Genomic DNA, 21835 nt, shown 5'->3' with positions numbered 1-21835 from the left:
ATAACATTTAGAAAATAGCCTCCCTTTGACAGGCGGGTACTGACTGTAATGAAATATGGAGACAGCGGGGGCTTATATTCTTGGACCAGGGAATTGGTCACCTGGTTATGACAGTTCATTAGCCTTTAAATTCTTTTTTGAAAGATATATTTTAGATCAGGACAGATTACCTCTCTATCACAACAAAATGAATGGTAAGGTGGCATGAAAACAAAACTTTATCACTTTTTAAGAACCTCTAGGTTATTAACATTTTTACTACACAATCTGGTATTATGAACACATATATGGGACCTGGAGGGGGCTCGATGGTTTGGAGTGCTTGATTCTCTCCCAGAGTGCTAAAGTTTGGTTATATCATGCTCAGAACCACCCATACCTCCAACTCCAGAGGATCTGACACCTTCTTCTGGCTTCTGTAGACACCCACAGTCACATGGCCTATACTCATGTACATAGATCCATAAATTTCTATAAAAAACAAAGAAAGACATAAATAATATTAGTAAAAATTAAACATGCAGTTGCTCAAAGTATATCAAAATAAAATTTAACCCACTTTTTTCTTTTTCTTTTTTTGGATTTTTTTATTTACATTTCAAATATGCTCTTTTCCAGTTTCCTTTCCAGAAATCTACTATCTCCCCCTGCTTCTATGAGGGTGCTTCCTCACCCACCCACCCACTCCATCCTGTGAGGTATCCCCACCCTGACATTCCTCTACACTGGGGCATGGAGCCCTGACAGGACTAAGGGTTTATCCTCTCATTGATGTCCAACAAGTTCATCTTCTGCTAAAAATGCGGCTGGAGCCATAGATCCATCCCTGTGTACACTTGGGATGGTGTTTTAGTCCCTGGGAGTTCTAGGGAGCCTGCTTGGTTGATATTGTTGTTCTTATGGGGTTGCAAACCCCTTCAGCTCCTTTAGTCCTTTCTCTAACTCTTCCAAGGAGGACCCTGTTCTCAGTTCAATGGTTGGCTTCGAGCATCTGCCTCTGTATGTGTCAGGCTCTGTCAGAGCCTCTCAGGTGACTGCTGTATCAGGCTCCTGTCAGCAAACACTTCTTGGTATCAGCAATATTGTCTGGGTTTGGTGGCTGTGTATAGGATGGATCCCCGGGTGGGACAGTCTCTGGAGGGCCTTTCCTTCAGTCTCTGCTCCACACTTTGCCTCCATATTTCCTCCTATGAGTATTTTTGTTCACTCTTCTAAGAAGGGCTAAAGCATCACACTTTGATCTTCTTTCTTCTTGAGCTTCATGTGGTCTGTAGATTGTATCTTGGGTAATCTGAGCTTTTGGGCTAATATCCATTTATCAGTGAGTGCATGCCACATGTGTTTTTCTGTGATTGGGTTACCTCACTCAGAAAGATATTTTCTAGTTCCATCCATTTGCCTATGAATTTCATGAAGTCATTGTTTTTGATAGCTGAGTAGTAATCCATTGTGTAGATGTACTACATTTTTTGTATCTACTCCTCTGTTGAGGGACATCTGGGTTCTTTCCAGTTTCTGGCTATTATAAATGAGACTGCTATGAACATAGTGGAGCATGTGTCCTTGTTATACGTTGGAGGATTTTTTTGGGGGGTATTTGCCCAGGAGTGGTATAGCTATGACCCACCATTTTATAACTCTTGATTTACTTATAGTTAAACAATGAATTGCAGATTGACCCAAAATAATAAAATATCCTGGATTATTAAAAGGTACTTAAAAGTATTCAACATACTAAAATCTTTACTCATCACATAGAGATAATTTGATTAAATTTTAAATTTTCAACAGAGTCTTAAAAGTCAGGGTGACAAATGGGTCAGTAAATTTGGGGAGAATGGTGTAATTCTTCATGGAGGTTTGCTTCTATTTGAGTTTATGTAATCTTAAATTCACTTAACATGTTCTTAGGTGGGAATCTATTTATGAAGCTGTTTGGTTGTTCTGCTGTGCATGTTCTGAGGGGATTGATGATTCCTGGAATTCCTGAATTCTTCAGCACTCTTAGTGCTTATAACTCCTTGACATCACCACTTACAAGTTCCACTACAGTAGCTTAATACTAAAGGATTAGGGAAGTGTTTGACCTTTGAACTTACAAGTTTCTTTTTTTTTTTAAATTCAAACAGCTTAGTGAATTCAAAGTTCATCTACATTTTAACTTTTATTCTTCCATTCCCCCTACCATAAAAACCTTTTTTTAAAATAAAAACATATTGCCAACAGTTCACTGCTCCCAAACCCCATGGGGGAGAGAGCCCATCGCCCAGACAGATGGGCACTCCTGAGACTGCAGGGCAGGAGAGATCTCCAGTACTGCCCACCCTTGCCCACATCCCTGGTCCAAAAGGAAACTGTATAGGACCTCTGGGAACAGGAAGATAGGGGCACTCAACGCTATGGTCCAGACTCCACCCGGATCTGAAGGGACCTGGTCAAACAGCTCCCTGCACCCAAATCCCGTGGGAGGGAGAGCTAGACCTTCAGAGGGGCAGACACTTGGAGTGATGGCAAGAGGCAAGCACAGGAACCCAAAGAACAGAAACCAAGACTACATGGCATCATCAGAGCCCAATTCTCCCAAGAGAGCAAACACTGAATATCCAAACACACTAGAAAAGCAAGATCTAGATTTAAAATCACATTTGATCATGCTGATGGAGGACTTCCAGAAAGACATAGAGAAATCTCTTAGAGAAAAGCAGGAAAACCCCAATAAACAAGCAGAAGCCTATAGAGAGGAAATGCAGAAATCCCTGAAAGAATTACAGGAAAACACAATCAAACAGGTGAAGGAATTAAAAATGGAAATAGAAGCAATAAAGAAAGCACAAAGGGAGACAACCCTGGATATAGAAAACAAAAGGAAGAGACAAGGAGCTGTAGATACAAGCATCAAAAACAGTATGCAAGAGATTGAAGAGAGAATCACAGGAGCAGAAGATTCCATAGAAATCATGGACACAACTGTCAAAGATAATGGAAAATGGAAAAAGCTAATGGCGCAAAACATACAGGAAATCCAGGACACAATGAAAAGATCGAACCTAAGGATAATAGGTATAGAAGAGAGTGAAGACTCAAAGGACCAGTGAATATCTTCAACAAAATCATAGAAGAAAACTTCCCTAACCTAAAGAAAGAGATGCCCAAAAACATACAAGAAGCCTACAGAACTCCAAATAGATTGGAGAAGAAAAGAAATTCCTCCCCTCATATAATAGTCAAAACACCAAATGCTCAAAATAAAGAAAGAATATCAAAAGCAGTAAGGGGAAAAGGTCAAGTAACATATAAAGGCAGACCTATCAGAATTACACCAGACTTCTCACCAGAGACTATGAAAGCCAGAAGATCCTGGACAGATGTGAAATAGACCATAAGAGAACACAAATGCCAGCCCAGGTTACTGTATCAAGCAAAACTCTCAATTAACATAGATGGAGAAACCAAGATATTCCATGACAAGACCAAATGTACAAAATATCTTTCTACAAACCCAGCCCTACAAAGGATAATAAATGGTAAAACCCAACACAATGAGGCAAGCTACACCCTAGAAAAAGCAAGAAACTAATTGTTTTGCAAAAAAAACAAAGAGGAGAAAAGCACACAAACATAATCTCACATCCAAACACGAATATAACAGGAAGCAACAATCGCTATTCCTTAATATCTTGCAACATCAATGGATTCAATTCCCCAGTTAAAAAAAACACAGATTAACAAACTGGATACGCAATGAGGACCCAACATTTTGCTGCGTACAGGAAACACGCCTCAGATACAAAGACAGACACTCCTCAGAGTAAAAGGCTGGAAAACAACTTTCCAAGCAAATGGTCTGAAGAAGCAAGCTGAAGTAGCCATTCTAATATCAGATAAAATCGATTTTCAACCAAAAGTCATCAAAAAAGATATGGAAAGACACTTCATATTCATCAAAGGAAAAATCCACTCAGATGAACTCTCAATCCTAAATATCTATGCTCCAAACACAAGGGCACCTACATACATAAAAGAAACCTTACTAAACCTCAAAGCACTCATTGCACCTCACACAATAATAGGAGGAGATTTCAACACCCCACTCTCATCAATGGACAGATCATGGAAACAGAAATTAAACAGACATAGACAGACTAAGCAAAGTCATGAACCAAATGGATTTAACAGGTTTTTATAGAACATTCTATCCTAAAACAAAAGGATCTACCTTCTTCTCACCACCTCATGGTACTTTCTCCAAAACTGACCATATATTCAGTCATAAAACAGGCCTCAAAAGATACAGAAAGATAGAAATAATCCCAAGCGTCTGATCAGACCATCACGGGCTAAAGCTGGTCTTCAATAACAATAAGGAAAGAATGCCCACATATACATGGAAGTTGAACAATGCTCTACTCAATGATAACCTGGTCAAGGAAGAAATAAAGAAAGAAATTAAAGACTTCTTAGAATTTAATGAAAATGAAGGTACAACGTACCCAAACATATGGAACACAATGAAAGCTGTTCTAAGTGGAAAACTCATTGCTCTGAGTGCCTGCAAAAAGAAACATGAGAGAGCATATATCAGCAGCTTGACAGCACACCTAAAAGCTCTAGAACAAAAAGGAGCAAACAGACCCAGGAGGAGTAGAAGGCAGGAAATACTCAAACTCAGAGCTGAAATCAACCAAGTAGAAACAAAAATGATTATACAGAGAATCAACAGAACCAAAAGCTGGTTCTTTGAGATAATCAACAAGATAGATAAACCCTTAGCCAGACTAACCAGAGGATACAGAGAGTATCCAAAATTAACAAAATCAGAAATGAAAAGGGAGACATAACAACAGAGTCGGAGGAAATTCAAAAAATGATCAGATCCTACTACAAAACCTTGTAGTCAACAAAACTTGAAAATCTGGAGGAAATGGACAATTTCCTAGAAAGCTACCAGGGACGGAAGTTAAAACAGAAACAAATAAACCATTTAAACAACCCCATAACTCCTAAAGAAATAGAAGCAGTCATTAAAAGTCTCCCAACCAAAAAGAGCACAGGTCCAGATGGGTTCAGTGCAGAATTCTACCAGACCTTCATAGAAGACCACATAACAATACTATCCAAACTATTCCACAAAATTGAAACACATGGAGTGCTACCGAATTCCTTCTATGAAGCCACAATTACTCTTATACCTAAACCACACAAAGACCCAACAAAGAAAGAGAACTTCAGACCAATTTCCCTTATGAATATCGACACAAAGATACTCAATAAAATTCTGGCAAACCGAATCCAAGAGCACATCAAAACAGTCATCCATCATGATCAACTAGGCTTCATTCCAGGGATCCAGGGATGGTTTAATATGGAGAAAACCATCAACGTATTCCACTGTATAAACAAACTGAAAGAACAAAACCACATGATCATTTCATTAGATGCTGAGAAAGCATTTGACAAAATTCAACACCCCTTCATGATAAAACTCCTGGAAATAACAGGAATTCAAGGCCCATACCTAAACATAGTAAAAGCCATATACAGCAAACCAGTAGCTAACATTAAACTAAATGGAGAGAAACTTGAAGTAATCCCAATAAAATCAGGGACCCACTATCTCCCTCCTTCTTCAATATAATTCACTAGGTCCTAGCCAGAGCAATCAAACAACAAAAGAAGATCAAAGGGATACAGATTGGAAATGAAGAAGTCAAAATATCAGTATTTGCAGACAATATTATTGTATATTTAAGTGATCCCAAAAGTTCCACCAGAGAACTAGTAATCCTGATAAACACCTTCAGTAAAGTGGCTGGGTATAAAATTAACTCAAATCAGTAGCCTTCCTCTACACAAAAGAAAAACAAAACCGAGAAAGAAATTAAGGAAATGACACACTTCATAATAGTCCCAAATATTATAAAATACCTTGGTGTGACCTTAACCAAGCAAGTGAAAGATCTGTATGATACGAACTTCAAGCCTCTGAAGAAAGAAATTGAAGAAGATCTCAGAAGATGGAAAGATGTCCCATGCTCATGGATTGGCAGGATTAATATAATGAAAATGGTCATTTTACCAAAAGCAATCTACATATTCAATGCAATTCCCATCAAAATTCCAACCCAATTCTTCATAGAGTTAGACAGAACAACTTACAAATTCATCTCAAATAACAAAAAAACCCAAGATAGCTAAAACTATCCTCAACAGTAAAAGGTCTTCTGGGGTAAATCACCGTCCCTGAATTCAAGCAGTATTTCAGAGCAATAGTGATAAAAACTGTATGGTGTTGGTACAGAGACAGGCAGATAGACCAGTGGAATAGAATTGAAGACCCAGAAATGAACCCACACACCTATGGTCACTTGATTTTTGACAAAGGAGCCAAAACTATCCAACGGAAAAAGATAGCATTTTCAGAAATGGTGCTGGTTCAACTGGAGTTCAACATGTAGAAGAAGGCAGATCAATCTATTCTAATCACCCTGTACAAAGCTTAAGTCCAAGTGGATCAAGGAGCTCCACATAAAACCAGATACACTCAAATTAATAGAAGAAAAAGTGGGGAAGCATCTCGAACACATGGGCACTGGAGAAAATTTCCTGAACAAAACACCAATGACTCATGCTCTATGATCAAGAATTGACAAATGGGATCTCATAAAACTACAAAGATTCTGTAAGGCAAAGGACACTCTTGTTAGGACAAAACAACAACCAACGGATTGGGAAAAGATCTTTACCAATTCTACAACTGATAGAGGGCTTATATCCAAAATATAAAAAGAACTCACGATGTTAGACTGCAGGGAGACAAATAACCCTATTAAAAATTGAGGTTCAGAGCTAAACAAAGAATTCACAGCTGAGGAGTGCCGAATTGCTGAGAAGCACCTAAAGAAATGTTCAACATCTTCAGTCTTAAGGGAAATGCAAATCAAAACAACCCTGAGATTCTACCTCACACCAGTTAGAATGGCTAAGTTCAACCACTCAGGGGACAGCAGATCCTGGTGAGGATGTGGAGAAAGAGGTACATTCCTCCATTGTTGGTGGGATTACAGACTAGTACAACCATTCTGGAAATCAGTCTGGAGGTTCCTCAGAAAACTGGACATTGAACTACCTGAGGACCCAGCTATACCTCTCTTGGGCATATACCCAAAAGATGCCCCAACATATAACAAAGACACGTGCTCCACTATGTTCATAGCAGCCTTATTTATAATAGCTAGGAGCTGGAAAGAACCCAGATGCCCTTCAACAGAGGAATGGATACATAAAATGTGGTACATCTACACAATGGAATACTACTCAGCTATCAAAAACAATGACTTTATGAAATTCATAGGCAAATGGATGGAACTGGAAAATATCATCCTGAGTGAGGTAACACAATCACAGAAAAACACGCATGGTATGCACTCATTGATAAGTGGATATTAGCCCAAATGTTCGAATTACCTAAATGCACAGAACTCATGAAACTCAAGAAGGAAGACCAAAATGTAAATGCTTCATTCCTTCTTTAAAATGTAAACAAGAATACATTTGGGAGGGAATAGGGAGGCAAAGTTTAGAACAGAGGCAGAAGGAACACCCATTCCCAGCCTGCCCCACATATGGCCCATACATATACAGCCACCAAACTAGATAAGATGGATGAAGCAAAGAAGTGCAGGCCGACAGGAACTGGATGTAGATCTCTCCTGAGAGACACAACCAGAATATTGCAAATACAGAGGCGAATGCCAGCAGCAAACCTCTGAACTGAGAACGGGACCCCCGTTGAAGGATTCAGAGAAAGGACTGAAAGAGCTTGAAGGGGCTTGAGACCCCATATGAACAACAATGCCAACCAACCAGAGCTTCCAGGGACTAAGCTACTACCCAAAGACTATACATGGACTGACCCTGGGCTCCAACTGCATAGGTAACAATGAATAGCCTAGTAAGAGCACCAGTGGAAGGGGAAGCCCTTAGTCCTGTCAAGGCTGAACCCCCAGTGAACGTGTTTTTTGCAGGGAGGGCAGTAAAGGGGGGAGGATGGGGAGGGGAACACCCATGTAGAAGGGGAGGAGAAGGGGTTTGGGGGATGTTGGCCTGGAAACCGGAAAAGGGAATAACAATTGAAATGTAAATAAGAAATACCCAATTTAATAAAGATGGAGAAAAAAATCATAGTCAAATAAATACTACAAAAAAAACATATTTAATGTACCTTTATGGTAACATGATTTAAATATTCACTTTTAAAAAATTATTCATTTAAAATTTAGCATATCATACATACCAACATACATGAAATATATACACACAAATAAAAATAAATATATTATTTATTTAAAATTTACCTTACAGTTTTTAATTACCAGTCTTGTAGCCTTAATTGCACTATAACTCCCAGTGTTTTAGAAAGGCTTATGTAAAATGGTTTTTATTTATATACTGATATTATAAAATCTTTTCTACTCCACTACTTTATTAGACCTCAAATTTATATTTGATGTAACAATATTAATCAGTTTTGATTTAGTAATGGGCTTCTTCCAATGTTGTCCAAGTTACAAAATATGACAGGCTTTCAATTTTAAAGGAAGCGATAATGGTAAAAGTAATTTATACAACAAATTATATGATAGAATTGTAACATTTATTCAACAAAAATACTAATTAAGTTTATAATTAGATATTTCCTGAAATAATACAATTTAATTTATTTTATTTTGCAGCAAGTTGGCATTTATTCCCTTTGAACTATACTGATTAGTTTAAAATTATATTCTTGATAATTTGATAATTTTAAAAATTGTTTATTACTAACACAAATCTCGAAGAGGTCTGCTTAGAATTATGTAATGCTATCTAAATATGTATATTTCTGTTCTTTGTTCAATTTTGTAGTGGGACAAAGCCCTATCAGTTGCACCCGGTGTCTCTGTGAAATACTGGAGAAAGTTAATGCAGAGGTAAAGTCTACAGGAAGGTGTTAAAGTTATATCTTGACGTAAAAAGAATATATAAATATAGCAGCAGTTCTTAATATTTCTGATATCTATTTTATATTAGATAAAATCATTTTGTATCTGCACCTACAATAATTAGATATATTGGCTACAAAGCATTTGGGTATTCTGTTTATCTTGATTGCTTATGAATACAGTGGGAGGAAGTTTGTCCTTATTTATGAAAAAAAACCAAAGACCAGCAAATTACCCAATGTATAATTGCCACATGCTGGGTTATTATCTCACAATTCTTGAGGTTAAACATCCAATTGGCTTTTTGGCTGAGTTGCTTAGAACATTGGAAGTTGTAAGGGAGATTTTCTGATAGCTTCTGCGATCTTCAGCGTTGGCTAGCTAATAACATATAACTATTCTCATGTGCTTTATTCACTGTGTCTTGTTGGCCAAATAATTTTTTTTTTGCTTTGAAAAATGTATTCATACTGGAACTTAGGCTTGCCTTATTATAGGGCATAATCCCCTATTAATTTACTAAGGTACATAGGAAAAGATTCTATTTCATTACAAGATTGCATTCAAAGGTGCCACATGTTAGGAGTTAAGTGTATCCTTTTCAGAACACATTAATCCACACAACACAGTCTATCTAATCTGCCATTCAGCAACTGGTTATTTTATACCTGGTACATGCTAATCCCTGTGCTAAGCCCCTAGAGAACTACTAGGGAGTGTTATCTTTCTTTTGCTGTTATAAAGAGAAATGTGAGAGTACTTTTTCTCTTGAGATATGGTTTAGGAAGAATTCTGCTGCTCATCATGCACATAAGTTAAGATTAATAAAGACTAAGCATGAAGGCTAGGATGTGTACAGTTTGCCATGGGATGTAAACTGTTGCCTAACATCCTGTCTTCCAGAAAAAGGATAAGTCTGAACCTTCAAGCTCCCAGAATGCTATATCCTTTCTATATGAGGAATCATGCTTAGCAATGATACTATTCTCATGAAGGCTTAATAAACTCAAGTTAGAAGTGACTCACTATATAAAATAGTACTGTGTCTCAATATAAACTTAAGTGAAGTCACTTAGGACCAAGGTATTGTCACTCACTCATGGTTAATAGCAGATCAAACTAAACAGCATTTGGTCCTTCGTGCTTATCAATGTACTTTTTATTACATCAATTATCACATTAGTATTTGAATATAGTGTTTTAATGGTAGGTCTTTATAAGATAAATGTTAGCAACGTTCAAATACATTGCAGAAGAAAACACCTGGCATAGACTTGCATTTGTCCAATTACAAATCAAGAGAAACTAAAGGGAGGCACTAGGAACGAGTTTGAAGACTAGTCACTGGAGAAAAGGAACTAAAGAATGCTGTAGTTGGAGTAGAGTCTCAGGAGTCAGTGCCTAGTAGGAGAGGAAAGGAAGCAAGACTCAACTGTTCTGGGCCTTTTGAACATTAAAGGTTTTTGTATTGATCCTAAGACCAACAGAGGACATTAAAGGATTTTAAACAGGGTAAAAAGTGACCAGATCAATTTCCATATTGAAAAATAACATAAGATGAAGAATATGGCAGACTGAAAGTCAGCAGCAGATAGGAGAGCAGCAGAGTGACCTCTTTTCTGCTCTGAATGAGTGGCAGCAGAGAGGCATTGGAGCCTTACACAGTGATGGGGAAGAAGAAAGCCAGACAGCTCTGACATACTTAAGCATTAAAATAAACTAGCTTTAGTTCATTTTACTCAGTTGTTAGATTGCTTGACCAGAATGCACAAAGCCCTGGGATTGATCTGTACAGCACTATAAATGGAGCATGTAGCACATGTCTGCAACCCCAAAGCTCTGGACATGGAAATAGAAGGAATGTAAGTTTGGGATCTTTCTCAGCTCTATAATGAGTTTAAGGCCAGACTAGGTTACATATGACCTTTTCTCTAAATAGATAAGTAACTAAATAGGTAGATGATAGATACATGCATAGGTAGATAGATACTTACATAGATGTATAGATAGACAAATGCCTATATAGACAGACAGACTTAAAGTGTTTCAAAAGAAAATCAACAAAGTATTTTATAGAGTTTTTATTTACACTCCATATATGATGTACTTTTAAAATATGAACTTAAGTCTTTATAAAACCTAAAAAGGTTTAGATATGTTTTTTGAATATCAGTCCAATTGACAAACATTAAAACTAATATTTTAATTAAATTTGGTATAGTAAAAGTAGTCTTTATTTCTTTAGGAGAGCTGACCAATTAATTCAGGAAGATAAGGATGATGTTATTCCATACTGTATAGCCACTGGTGATGTGAAAAAACTCGTCAATTTTTTTGTGTCCAGGGGTCAGCTTAAAGAAGCTCTGCTTGTTGCACAGGTATAACCACCTAAGCATGTTGTGTAAAAACATGGGTGGGTGGTTAGGAGGAATGGAGAAAGTCATGTTGGACAGCTTCATGTGACGGACAATCACAGATGGCTTCTTGTACTCAGCTCACTTTCCCAACCTTCTACCTCAGTATTCCTAGTGTGTTCACATTGAATTCCTTCTAGACTCCTTACTCAAACAAAGGTGTCTTGACTTGCAACTCTCTCTGAGCTCTGAACATCTCACTTAAAGTCTGAACAACTATTTCTTGTTACAGTTACTTGACAATTTATGTTAATACTCACAGTGGAGTTAACACTGTCTCTTTTTTAAAAAAGAAAATTCTAAGGTTGTTTGGAAGACATGCTATAAACTCCAAACAGAGTTTAAGTATAATTTGTTCAAAGCAATAGCCTGGGCCCAGCAAGATGGCTCAGCGTCTAAAAATGCTACTCAAGACGCACAACCTGAGTTTGATCTCTGAAACTCACAAACCTCTGTGGTTAGTGTGGTTGTCCATATGCAAGCACTATTTCTTCAAGATGAGAGTCTGAGACAAAATAATCAGCAAGAAGCTAGAATGTGTGGAGTACAGTGCAATCACAGAAACTAGAGAGTAAGCTTTAAATCGAGGTGGAAGCAAAGAACTGACATCTGAAGTCATCGGACATGCTATTTTCTGCATGCCCATACACCTATACACACAGATACACACACACACACACACACACACACACACACACACACACTTGGGTAGTAAGAATGTCATCTTCCAAAATTAACCTGACATTGGTTATCAGTATTAGCTAATGATTCATTAAATCTCTAATTCTATTCTAGGCTGCCTGTGAGGGAAATATGCAAAGCATACATGTTTCCACACCAAAGGGAGCTTCATATCCTGATGATGTCTACAAAGAAGACTTTAATGAGTGAGTGGTGTACCTTTGTCTCATGTCGTTGTTTTATGGTTGTTTTTTCCCTTTAGAAGTGCTGAAGGTGAGGTAGTTCAGCCTTCTTTTGTGAAAGAAGCACTTGAGGTCTAATCTCGAATGTATTCATTGCCCTCCTCTAGTTTCATAACAATAACACATCCCTATGAATGAAAACTTTGGGCAGGTAGATACAGCCTCCACACACTCATATAGCTTCTAGGGAAAGAAAAATGGGAACGCCTAACTGCTTTGAAAATACAGGGTCCCCAATGAAGGCAATTAGAGAAAGGACCAAAGGAGCTGAAGGGGTTAGCAACCCCATAAGAAAAACAATAGCAACAACCAGAGCTCCCAGAACTCCCAGGGACTAAACTACCAACCAGAGTACACATGGAGGGACCCATGTGTCCAGCTGCATATGTAGCAGAGGATGACCTTATCTGGCATCAATGGGAGGGGAGGCCCTTGGTCCTGTAGAGGCTCAATGCCCCAGCATAGGGGAATGCTAGGGTGGTGAAGGGAGAGTGAGTGGGAGGGTGAGGGAGCACCCTCATAGAAGCAGGGAGAAGGGGGTGGGTTAGGTGGGTTGTGGAGGGGAAACCAGGAGGAGGGATAACATTTGAAATTTAAATAAATATAGTAACCAGTAAAACCTTTTGAAAAAAGAATGTCATTTCAACCTTGATTTTTGTAAAACCACCCTATATCCCTTATAACTTATCCAATACAGAAAAAGAGACAACATGTCAAGGACAGCCCCAGCTTACAGAGGAGTTGTGAGGAAGGGATATCTACGAGCTTTGAAACTAATGACTCAGAGTCAAATCATGGGTCCAGGCTGGCATCCTTTGTTCTGCTGGAGTCAGCTTCCCAGCCTGCTTTCTCTCTGGAGATCTCCAGACACCCTTTCTTTTTATTCTACTCAAGACAATTCTCAAAGCCGCTCTCTCTTGCCATCCTAAAAAATTCTCTGGATGGCTCACCTCCTGCAGGTCAGAAGCCAGTCTTTTATTTTACATATCAATCCAGACATTTACTTCATTTTCTTTTGATTATCCTATGAATCAGTATCCTATGAATCAGTATCCTGTGACCCAGCCCATTAATTCTCTGGGAACAGCAAGCATACATTTTCTTGTAACATTGCAAAGGAATTTAGAGATCTGCCTCCCTGTTAAGCACAGACGATAAGATAACCAGATGGGACCCTGCCCTGAAATTACCATTTCTACCACACCTGGACCTAAAGTAGCTCTGTCCCAGCCTGGCCTTGAACTCAGGAATCTGTCGACCCTTTTAACCACAAACAAAAAATTTAGCTGGGTGGGATCTATGACACTCTCCACTCCCTAAATATTTTATCTTCTTCCTTAGTATCTTTCTCACAAGTTGGCTCATAGTGTAGCTGCCTCTGTTCCTTTAGATTCATGAAGCTGTTCATATAATTCATACTGCACCCTTGATTTTTGCATACCTGAGAATATTGAACTCATGATTTTAGAGTCTCTTTCTTTCTTTCCTTTTTATTCTTTAATCTTTTCTTTACCATCCAGTCTTTATCTCCCCCAACCCTCTGGCTTCCACATCCCAAACTTGTGCTACCTCCCCTGTCTCCAAAATGATGTCCCCAATCCCCCACTCCTTACCAGACCTCCCAACTCCCTGGGGCCTCAAGTCTCTGGTTAGGTTTATCTTCTCTCACTGAGTCAAGACCTGGCAGTCCTCTGCTGTATCTGTGTTGGGGGTCTGGTTGGTGGCTCGGTAAGTGTCTGAGCAATCCCAGGGGGGAAGGAGAAGGTTAGTTGAGACTGCTGGTCTTCCTATAGGATCACACTCCTCCTCAGCTTCTTCCAGCTTTTCCCTAATTCAACCACAGGAGTCAACAGCATCTGTCCATTGGTTGGGTGTAAATATCTGCATCTGATTCTTTTAGCTGTTTATTGGGCCTTTCAAAGGGCAGTCATGATAGGGCCCTGTTTGTAAGCATACCATAGCAACAGTAATAGTGTCAGGCCTTGGGGTCTCCCCTTAATCAGGATCCCAATTTGGGCCTGTCACTGGGCCTCCTTTCCCTCAGTCTCTTCTCCATTTTTGACACTGGGGTTCTCTCAGACAGAATCAATTCTGGGTCAGAGTGTTTGACTGTGGGATGGCAACCCCATTCCTCCACTTGATGCCCCCTGTCTTTCTACTGGAGATGGACTCTACACTGTAGGGTCCTTCATCTAGGGTCTCTCCCTTTGAGTCCTGAGAGTCTCTCACCTCCCTGGTCTCTGGCACATTCTAGAAGGTCCCCCAACCTCCTACCTCCCAAGGTTGCCTGTTTCCATTCTTGCTGCTGGCCCTCAGGGCTTCAGTCCTGTTCCTACCACCAATACCTGATCATGTTCCCCTCTTCCCCTCCCTTTCCCCTTTTCCACCCAGGTTCCTCCCTGCCTTCCCACCCCCTGCCATCCTCCACCCCTGATGTGATTGCTTCCTTCCAATAGGGATTGAGGCATGCTCATTTGGGCCCTTCAGCTTGTTAACTTTCTTGAGGTCTGCATTGTATCCTGAGAATTCTGTTCCTTTTTGACTAATATCCACTTAGTAGTGAGTACATACCATGCATGTCCTTTTGGGTCTGAGTTACCTTCCTCAGGTTATTTTCTAGTTCTATCCATTTGCCTGCAAGACTCATTATGTCCTTGTTCTAAATAGCTGAATAGTAGTCCATTGTGTAAATGAACCACATTTTCTGTATCCATTCTTTTGTCGTGGGACATCTGGGTTGTCTCCAGCTTCTGGCTATCACAAATAAGGCCACCATGAACATAGTAGAACATGTGCCCCTGCGGCGTGGTGGGGCATCTTTTGGGTATATGCCCAAGAATGGTAAGCGGGGTCTTCAGGTAGATCTATTTCCAATTTTCTGCAGAAGCTCCAAATTGATTTCGAGAGTGGTTATACCAGTTTGCAATCCCACCATCAGTGGAAAAGTATTCCTCTCTCTCTCTCTGCATCCTTCCCAGCATGTGTTGTCACCTGAGCTTTTGATCCTAGCCATTCTGATTGGTGTAAGGTAGAATCTCTTTTCCATATCCTTAAGGGCTGTTCTGTAGGTCCCAGCATTTACCATTTTGCTAAGACATTAGCCAGACCCTTGCCTCCTTCACTCATGCTGTCTCTGATTATCATGGAGTTATTGATGTTAACAGGGAAAACATTCTTTGGAGGAACATGAAAATATGTACATAATTATGTAAACAAACCTTATGCCCATGGCAGCCATTGATACTCCTAGAGGCCCGTGTCCACTGGCCCTGTCCCAGAGGCAGGAACCATGTCATTCTATCCCCACCAAGGCCATGCTGGACACAGTATGTATGAAGTACACAAGTCTTTCTGTTGACACTTATAGAGATCAAGAGCAGGGGAGAGCCTTATATCCCACTTTCTGAAACTGATCTACTGACTAAAATCTTGAATTGGGTTTTAACCTAAAACAAGGGTGTAAAATGAACTATTTGCTCTCTTACTTTAAAATAGCATTAAGATAGCATTAATTCACATTTATGATAGAATTACTAAGTTAATTTGGAATACATTTTTTTTTCCTTTCTAGACTCTTGCACAAAGTCATAAATGAGCTGGCAGAATGGTATTTTCAGGATGGCCGAGCAGTGTTGGCTGCATGCTGCCATCTCGCTGTAGATGATATTGAGGTACAATGCTTCAAAATGAAGAGCTCTCAGATGTATTGTGGTGTTTGGTGGGGGGAGATCAGATGGCATCTGGTGTTGAATGCCTCCGAGTCTCTTGATGAATGATCACACATACATACTATCCACTATGTGTTTCCATGTTTTATCTATTGTTTAACCAGATAAATATTTGTAACAACATAGGCAATAATTTAGTACTGTTGCCTAATCTATAAGAAGTTTTTAAGATTTCATGTTTTCCTGTGATGGAAACTAAATGACATGTTCTGGATACTGGAGTATAGGAGCAAAAAGACGTGGGAGCATAGCTCATTGACAAAACACATGCTTAGCATGTATGAAGTCTTGGCTTCTATAACTAGCACTACAGAAAATTAGTTATAAAATGTTAAATTCTAAGTTGAATAATAAGTTTTATGTCCCACAGCCTCAATCTTTCTGTCTGAAAATTGGAACTATTTTCATATAGGTTTTTTATTGAAGTATGGTATTCGATTTATTTAAGGAAAACTAGTGTCTAGGGTAATGCTAGTTTATCTGCTTATGAGCTTAAATGAGAATGACCACCAAGCATCTGTGCAACTGAAGGAACTTTTTTCCTACGAACAAGCTTGCTATGGCATACCTGATCCGTGGGAATGAACTAGAGCTGGCGGTCTCAGTGGGCACTGTCCTAGGAGAACCTGCAGCCCCAGCAATGCACTATGCCCTGCAGTTACTGGCAAGAAAATGCATGATGATTCCAATGTGGTAAGAAACTTTTAATCAAAAGAATAATTTTGCAGTTACGGCATGCATTTTAGAATATTGAGAACTACTTTTGAAAGATAAGGTGAAGCATAGAGCATGTGTGATTATATCCCTCTATATATCTATATGTATCATATATATATGTATGTATATATATATATATATTTCAGATATCATTGTGAAAAAATGTGGCAGGGTAATGAAATCTATCCTGACCTTTTCTGAGGTAGCCTGGTTGTAATTCTGTAATGCATCAAGTGTTAAATATCGCAAGACAATGCGTGTATATTTTTCAACATTATTAGGACCACTGGTTCTTACTTAAATGTTTTTCACATCCCCTCCTGTTCTTGTCATATCTTTTGTCTTACTTTAAGGCCAAGAAACAAAATTACTCTGGTTGAAATCTTAGAGAAGTCCTTGTTCAAATTCTGTAGTTTCAAGAGGTAGATCTTCCAAGGGGTTAAATGGAAACCTAAACCTAACTCATTCTTATTCAGTTGTCCATCACCTTATTCTTAAGAGCAGACAATCTGTGATTATGCAGGCATCTTTAGCTGTCACTCAATACCTAGTTATTGACAAAAGCTGACTATAGATTGTTTTGTTTTGTTCTGAGGTTAGAGATATGGCCTAGCAGTTATGAGTACTTGTTCCTATTACAAAGGACATGGGTGCAGTTCCAAACTCAAATGTCAGGAAGCTTACAGCTACCTCTAACTCCAATTCCAGTGCCCCCTTCTGGTCTTTGTGAGCACCTGTATATACATGGTACACATGCTTACATTTAAACACAAACTTTCACATAAAATTGAAGAATTAATATAAATCTCCAGAATTTTTCTTGTCTTTCTTCAAAATACATAAGTTCTGGGAAGTATCTAACTAAACTTTTTTTTTATAAGAAAGCAGTCTTTTTTAAAAAAAGAATAATTTATTTTATTTATAGGTGAGTGCACTGTAGTTGTCTTCAGACACTTCAGAAGAGGGCATCCCATTACAAATGGTTGTGAGCCACCATGTGGTTGCTGGGAATTGAACTCAGGGCCTCTGGAAGATCAGTCAGTGCTCTTAACCACTGAGCCATTTCTCCAGCCTGTACCTAAACTTTTTAATGAGATCCTTGCCCTCTTCCTAATCCACACTTCATGTGAACAAACTTGGAGGATGAAGCTTTGTTGGTGACTGTAGCATGCAATGATGATGGTGGTGGTGGTGGTGGTGGTGGTAGTGATTTGGATGCAGCTCACAAGTTTGAACTTATTATTGCGTGCCAAGCAATAGTTTAAATAGTTTACATATCATGAACTACTGGGTTCTATGAAGCAGATACTGCTTTGCCTGAGGACTCAATGAATCATGATCCAAAGTAACAAGGTAGCTGTAAAGTTTGTGCCCTTAACCACTACAGTGTACCACTGCCTCATTGAAAATGTTCTATTCTTTTTCCAGACCTTGAATTTGATAGCAAACTATTATTATCATTATTCCAAGTTTACTGATTTCTTATAGTGATTTAGGAGCACCCTCCACTAACAAAATATAGTTGTAAACCAAGAGAGACTCAAATATTTCTCATATCAACTGTTCACTGAGACTTCCAATGACCCCTATCCTTGTCAAAAGCCTGTAGCTATCAACTATGTAGCCTATTATGTTTGTTCTTAGGTCAATCAAAAAGTTTGAAATGTAACCCAAATCATTCATTTACAAATGCGCTGACCCCATGCTCATGGCCATCATCTAAACTGAATGAAATATGAAATACTCTTTAAAGATTTTATATATATGCATACGTACAAGTGTATATATGCATACATATGTGTATGTATTTATGTATATATGTATATATACATATGTGTGCATGTGTATTTGTATGTATATATACATGTAACCTTATGTGGACTGAGAAGGTTGTAGTCATGAATATAGAATTACATATCTACATGTGTAACAAGAAACAAAAAGAAGGCATGAGTTTGAGAGAGGGAAAGGATACGTGGGAGGATTGTATTGAGAAAAAAATTTAAATAACATAATTCTAATTTCAAAAAGTAAAAAGAATACTTTATATATTTGAAGAAAGAGTAAAGATAAAATGGTTGCTAATTGCTAATTATTATTGTTTTATCCACGTGTTTAAGTTATTTCAACCAGCTGATAACTGTCATCCTTTCTTCTAACAAAATCACACTTCCCTCACCTGGTGACTCCTTCCCAGTGTACTTCCTTTTCATAGCCAATGACCCGAAACTAGGATAAAGTTCAATTTTCGGAAAATATGCCACTAAGTATGATAATTTTCCGAAGAATTTCATTTATAGCTATTGGAATCCCACAGATTAAAAATAATAATTATCTAGTTTAAGGAAGCTAATCATGATTTCATAAATGAAAACAGTTAAACGGTTCATGTATCTTACATTTAGCAGTGCAGTTTTGTTCACGTCTTGGCGTCTATGATGTTTGTCTGATATTCACATCCTGTATCTTCTCTGCAGCCTCCCATCCGTTGTATACAGGTACTGTCTACTTTTGTTCTTATTAAAGTACAATTTTAAAACTTCACACAATTTTAATTATTTAAGACTACCCACATACTATTTGATTTTATAATATTCCAATATGTAGTGTAAGTTATACATTGTACAACAAGTTAAAACCTAACCATACAAAAATAAAAATTGTTTTTATAGCCTTAACTCTATGGCTTCATACTTGTACAGAAAAAAAGTTGTACTAACTGTGACTTTGTACAATGCTTAAAGTTAACTAACTATGCTAAGCAAAATAAACCACATTCTAGTTATGAAATTAAGTTTAGATGATTTCAGTGGTGTATATTTTGTTATTGAGCATACAATAATGTACTCAATTTTAAAGAAATAGTGGAATAAACAATGAATATAATCAGCGACCCTTAATTTTTTCTATATCAGGATATAGTTTGTGGGGAAAAGTGAAGTTTTATTTTTAGTTGCTGGAAGTTTTAATGTCGTTTTAGTATAGTTGTTTTCAAAGAAAAAATTAGAATGTAATTCTGTATTTTAAAGGACATTAATTTAAAATATTATTAGAAATGGTAATATGACTCAGCAGATAAAAATGCTTTCATAAATATGATGACCTGAGTTCAATCCCATGGCAAGGCTATGCACAGTCACACACACACCCAAACACACACACACACACACACACACACACACACACACACACACACACACACACAAAATAATTAAAATATAAAAGCGTAATAATGTATACCTCTTTAAAAAAGAGGTAAGCTACTTTAATTTGGAGTTTTAAAAACTTACCTGATCAATGATAATAATAGTATAAGGAGGTTAAGATGATATTATATTGGATTATTGATTGTCTAGGAAAAAAACAAAAGGAAAATTATTGTAGTTGAAATATTTTATGTCAAATTTTGTAAAACGCCTTTAAAATTATTTTTAATTCTAAAAACATGAATCGAAGCCTAACTCAGATCACTACTGGTCTGTTTTGATGGGGTGTTAGGGTAGTTGGCACATATATTTACTAAGAGTTTGGATTTGATAATGGTTGCAAATGATCCCTGTATCTATACTATAGTCTTTATATTTTTGAAAGCATATATTATATTTTAAAAATTAGTGATCATATAAATGATTAAAAGCCACCATGTAAAGCTAGTTTATGAGCCCTTGGTTTACAGCTGTATATAACATCCTTTAATCTATTGTCTATTCTAAAGATACACCAGATATATATAACATATATAATCCTGAGCCACTTGAAATTTAGTGTTTTCTGAATTATAATGCATAAGACAAACTACTCACTCACTCCTTGGAGAAAAGCTTCTCACATCTTTTTGCACAATGTTATTAAGTACTTGTCAATTTATTTTTGTAAGCAAATTATTGCATTAGTTCCAAGATTTTAAAATATTTAAAAATTGTATTTCTTTCTCCAATTTCCTCCCCGGTCTTAAAAAGAACAAAACAAAACAAAACAAAAACAAGCAGAAGAACACCAAAGGTTGAAGTAGCTAAGTATTCTGCAAGTGTCAGGGTGCAGGTCCATAGAACTTTTGTTGAGAAGAATATCAAAGGGGCAAAGCTTTCATTTAAATTATTATATATTATATTATATTATTATATTATAATATATATAATATATATTATATATATTATTTTCTCCAAAATCCTATCTACAACTGCTCCGTTTGGCAGAAGATTCTTCTTCAATGATAATTAAAATTGAGAGCTATAATTTAGGAATTTAAGATTTGGCATTTTGAAAACTTTTATTCTTTCTGTAACTCATACTTGAAATGGTGTGATATAAACAAACAAACAAATAAATATTGTGGATGGATAAACCAGGGTGGTAGAGTGTGTCTCCTTTCCTTCCTTTTTTTTTTTTTTTTTTTTTTTTTTTTTTTTTTTTTTCTTTTTTGGAGCTGGGGACCGAACCCAGGGCCTTGCGCTTCCTAGGCAAGCGCTCTACCACTGAGCTAAATCCCCAACCCCCCCCGTGTGTCTCCTTTTGAAACCTTTGTGGGTCTATTTTTGGATCATTTACTCAATGGAGTTTTCCCTTTTGTTATACAAACAGGAACTTGGCAGTTGATCTTCTCCTGATGACTCCTGATAGCGAAATACATTTAATAAAACTCTGTGCCTTCTACCCTGGGTGCATCGAAGAAATAAACGACCTTCACAAAAAGGTAGCTGATGATGCATTAAAGAGTCTTGTCTGGAATGAAAAGCTATAATTTTACTAACTTTTGGTTTATTTAAATAGAACCTCATGCCCCAAATTAAATAATCACATGGCTTCTGTGGATTCCTGTTGATTCAACAAAAGTGATAAACAAAAGAAAGAATGATTATTGACTTCTAGTTCCAATCCCAAATTTTACAAAGAAAGGAAAACAACAGAAGAATCTGCACAAATTTAAGATGGAATGAGAATTTCAACTTCCATTTGTCTAACCAACCCATAGTCCTTTTTATGGTTCTATTTTGTATCTGGGATTTGTGTACAAATTAGAACTATTAACTGCTTTATTTGCTTGCGAGTGTAAGGGCTCACATAGGCACACA

The 21835-nt window shown here is 37.6% G+C and overlaps 1 protein-coding gene across 1 annotated transcript in view; it reads left to right on the top strand.

The window, feature by feature from the left end:
* The window catches only part of Wdr17 (WD repeat domain 17), a 93587-nt gene that overhangs the window by 54417 nt on the left and 17335 nt on the right, over window positions 1-21835 (top strand). The window contains exons 18-24 of the mRNA XM_032918773.1: window positions 8905-8969; window positions 11227-11359; window positions 12191-12282; window positions 15890-15989; window positions 16600-16739; window positions 19241-19261; window positions 21345-21456. Of these exons, the coding sequence (XP_032774664.1) occupies window positions 8905-8969; window positions 11227-11359; window positions 12191-12282; window positions 15890-15989; window positions 16600-16739; window positions 19241-19261; window positions 21345-21456 (663 nt within the window). The remainder of the gene's footprint in view (window positions 1-8904; window positions 8970-11226; window positions 11360-12190; window positions 12283-15889; window positions 15990-16599; window positions 16740-19240; window positions 19262-21344; window positions 21457-21835) is intronic.

This window comes from Rattus rattus, chromosome 13, assembly GCF_011064425.1.
Source record: "Rattus rattus isolate New Zealand chromosome 13, Rrattus_CSIRO_v1, whole genome shotgun sequence".
NCBI classification, from domain to species: Eukaryota; Metazoa; Chordata; class Mammalia; order Rodentia; family Muridae; genus Rattus; species Rattus rattus.
This window is presented reverse-complemented; position numbering and strand designations above follow the sequence as displayed.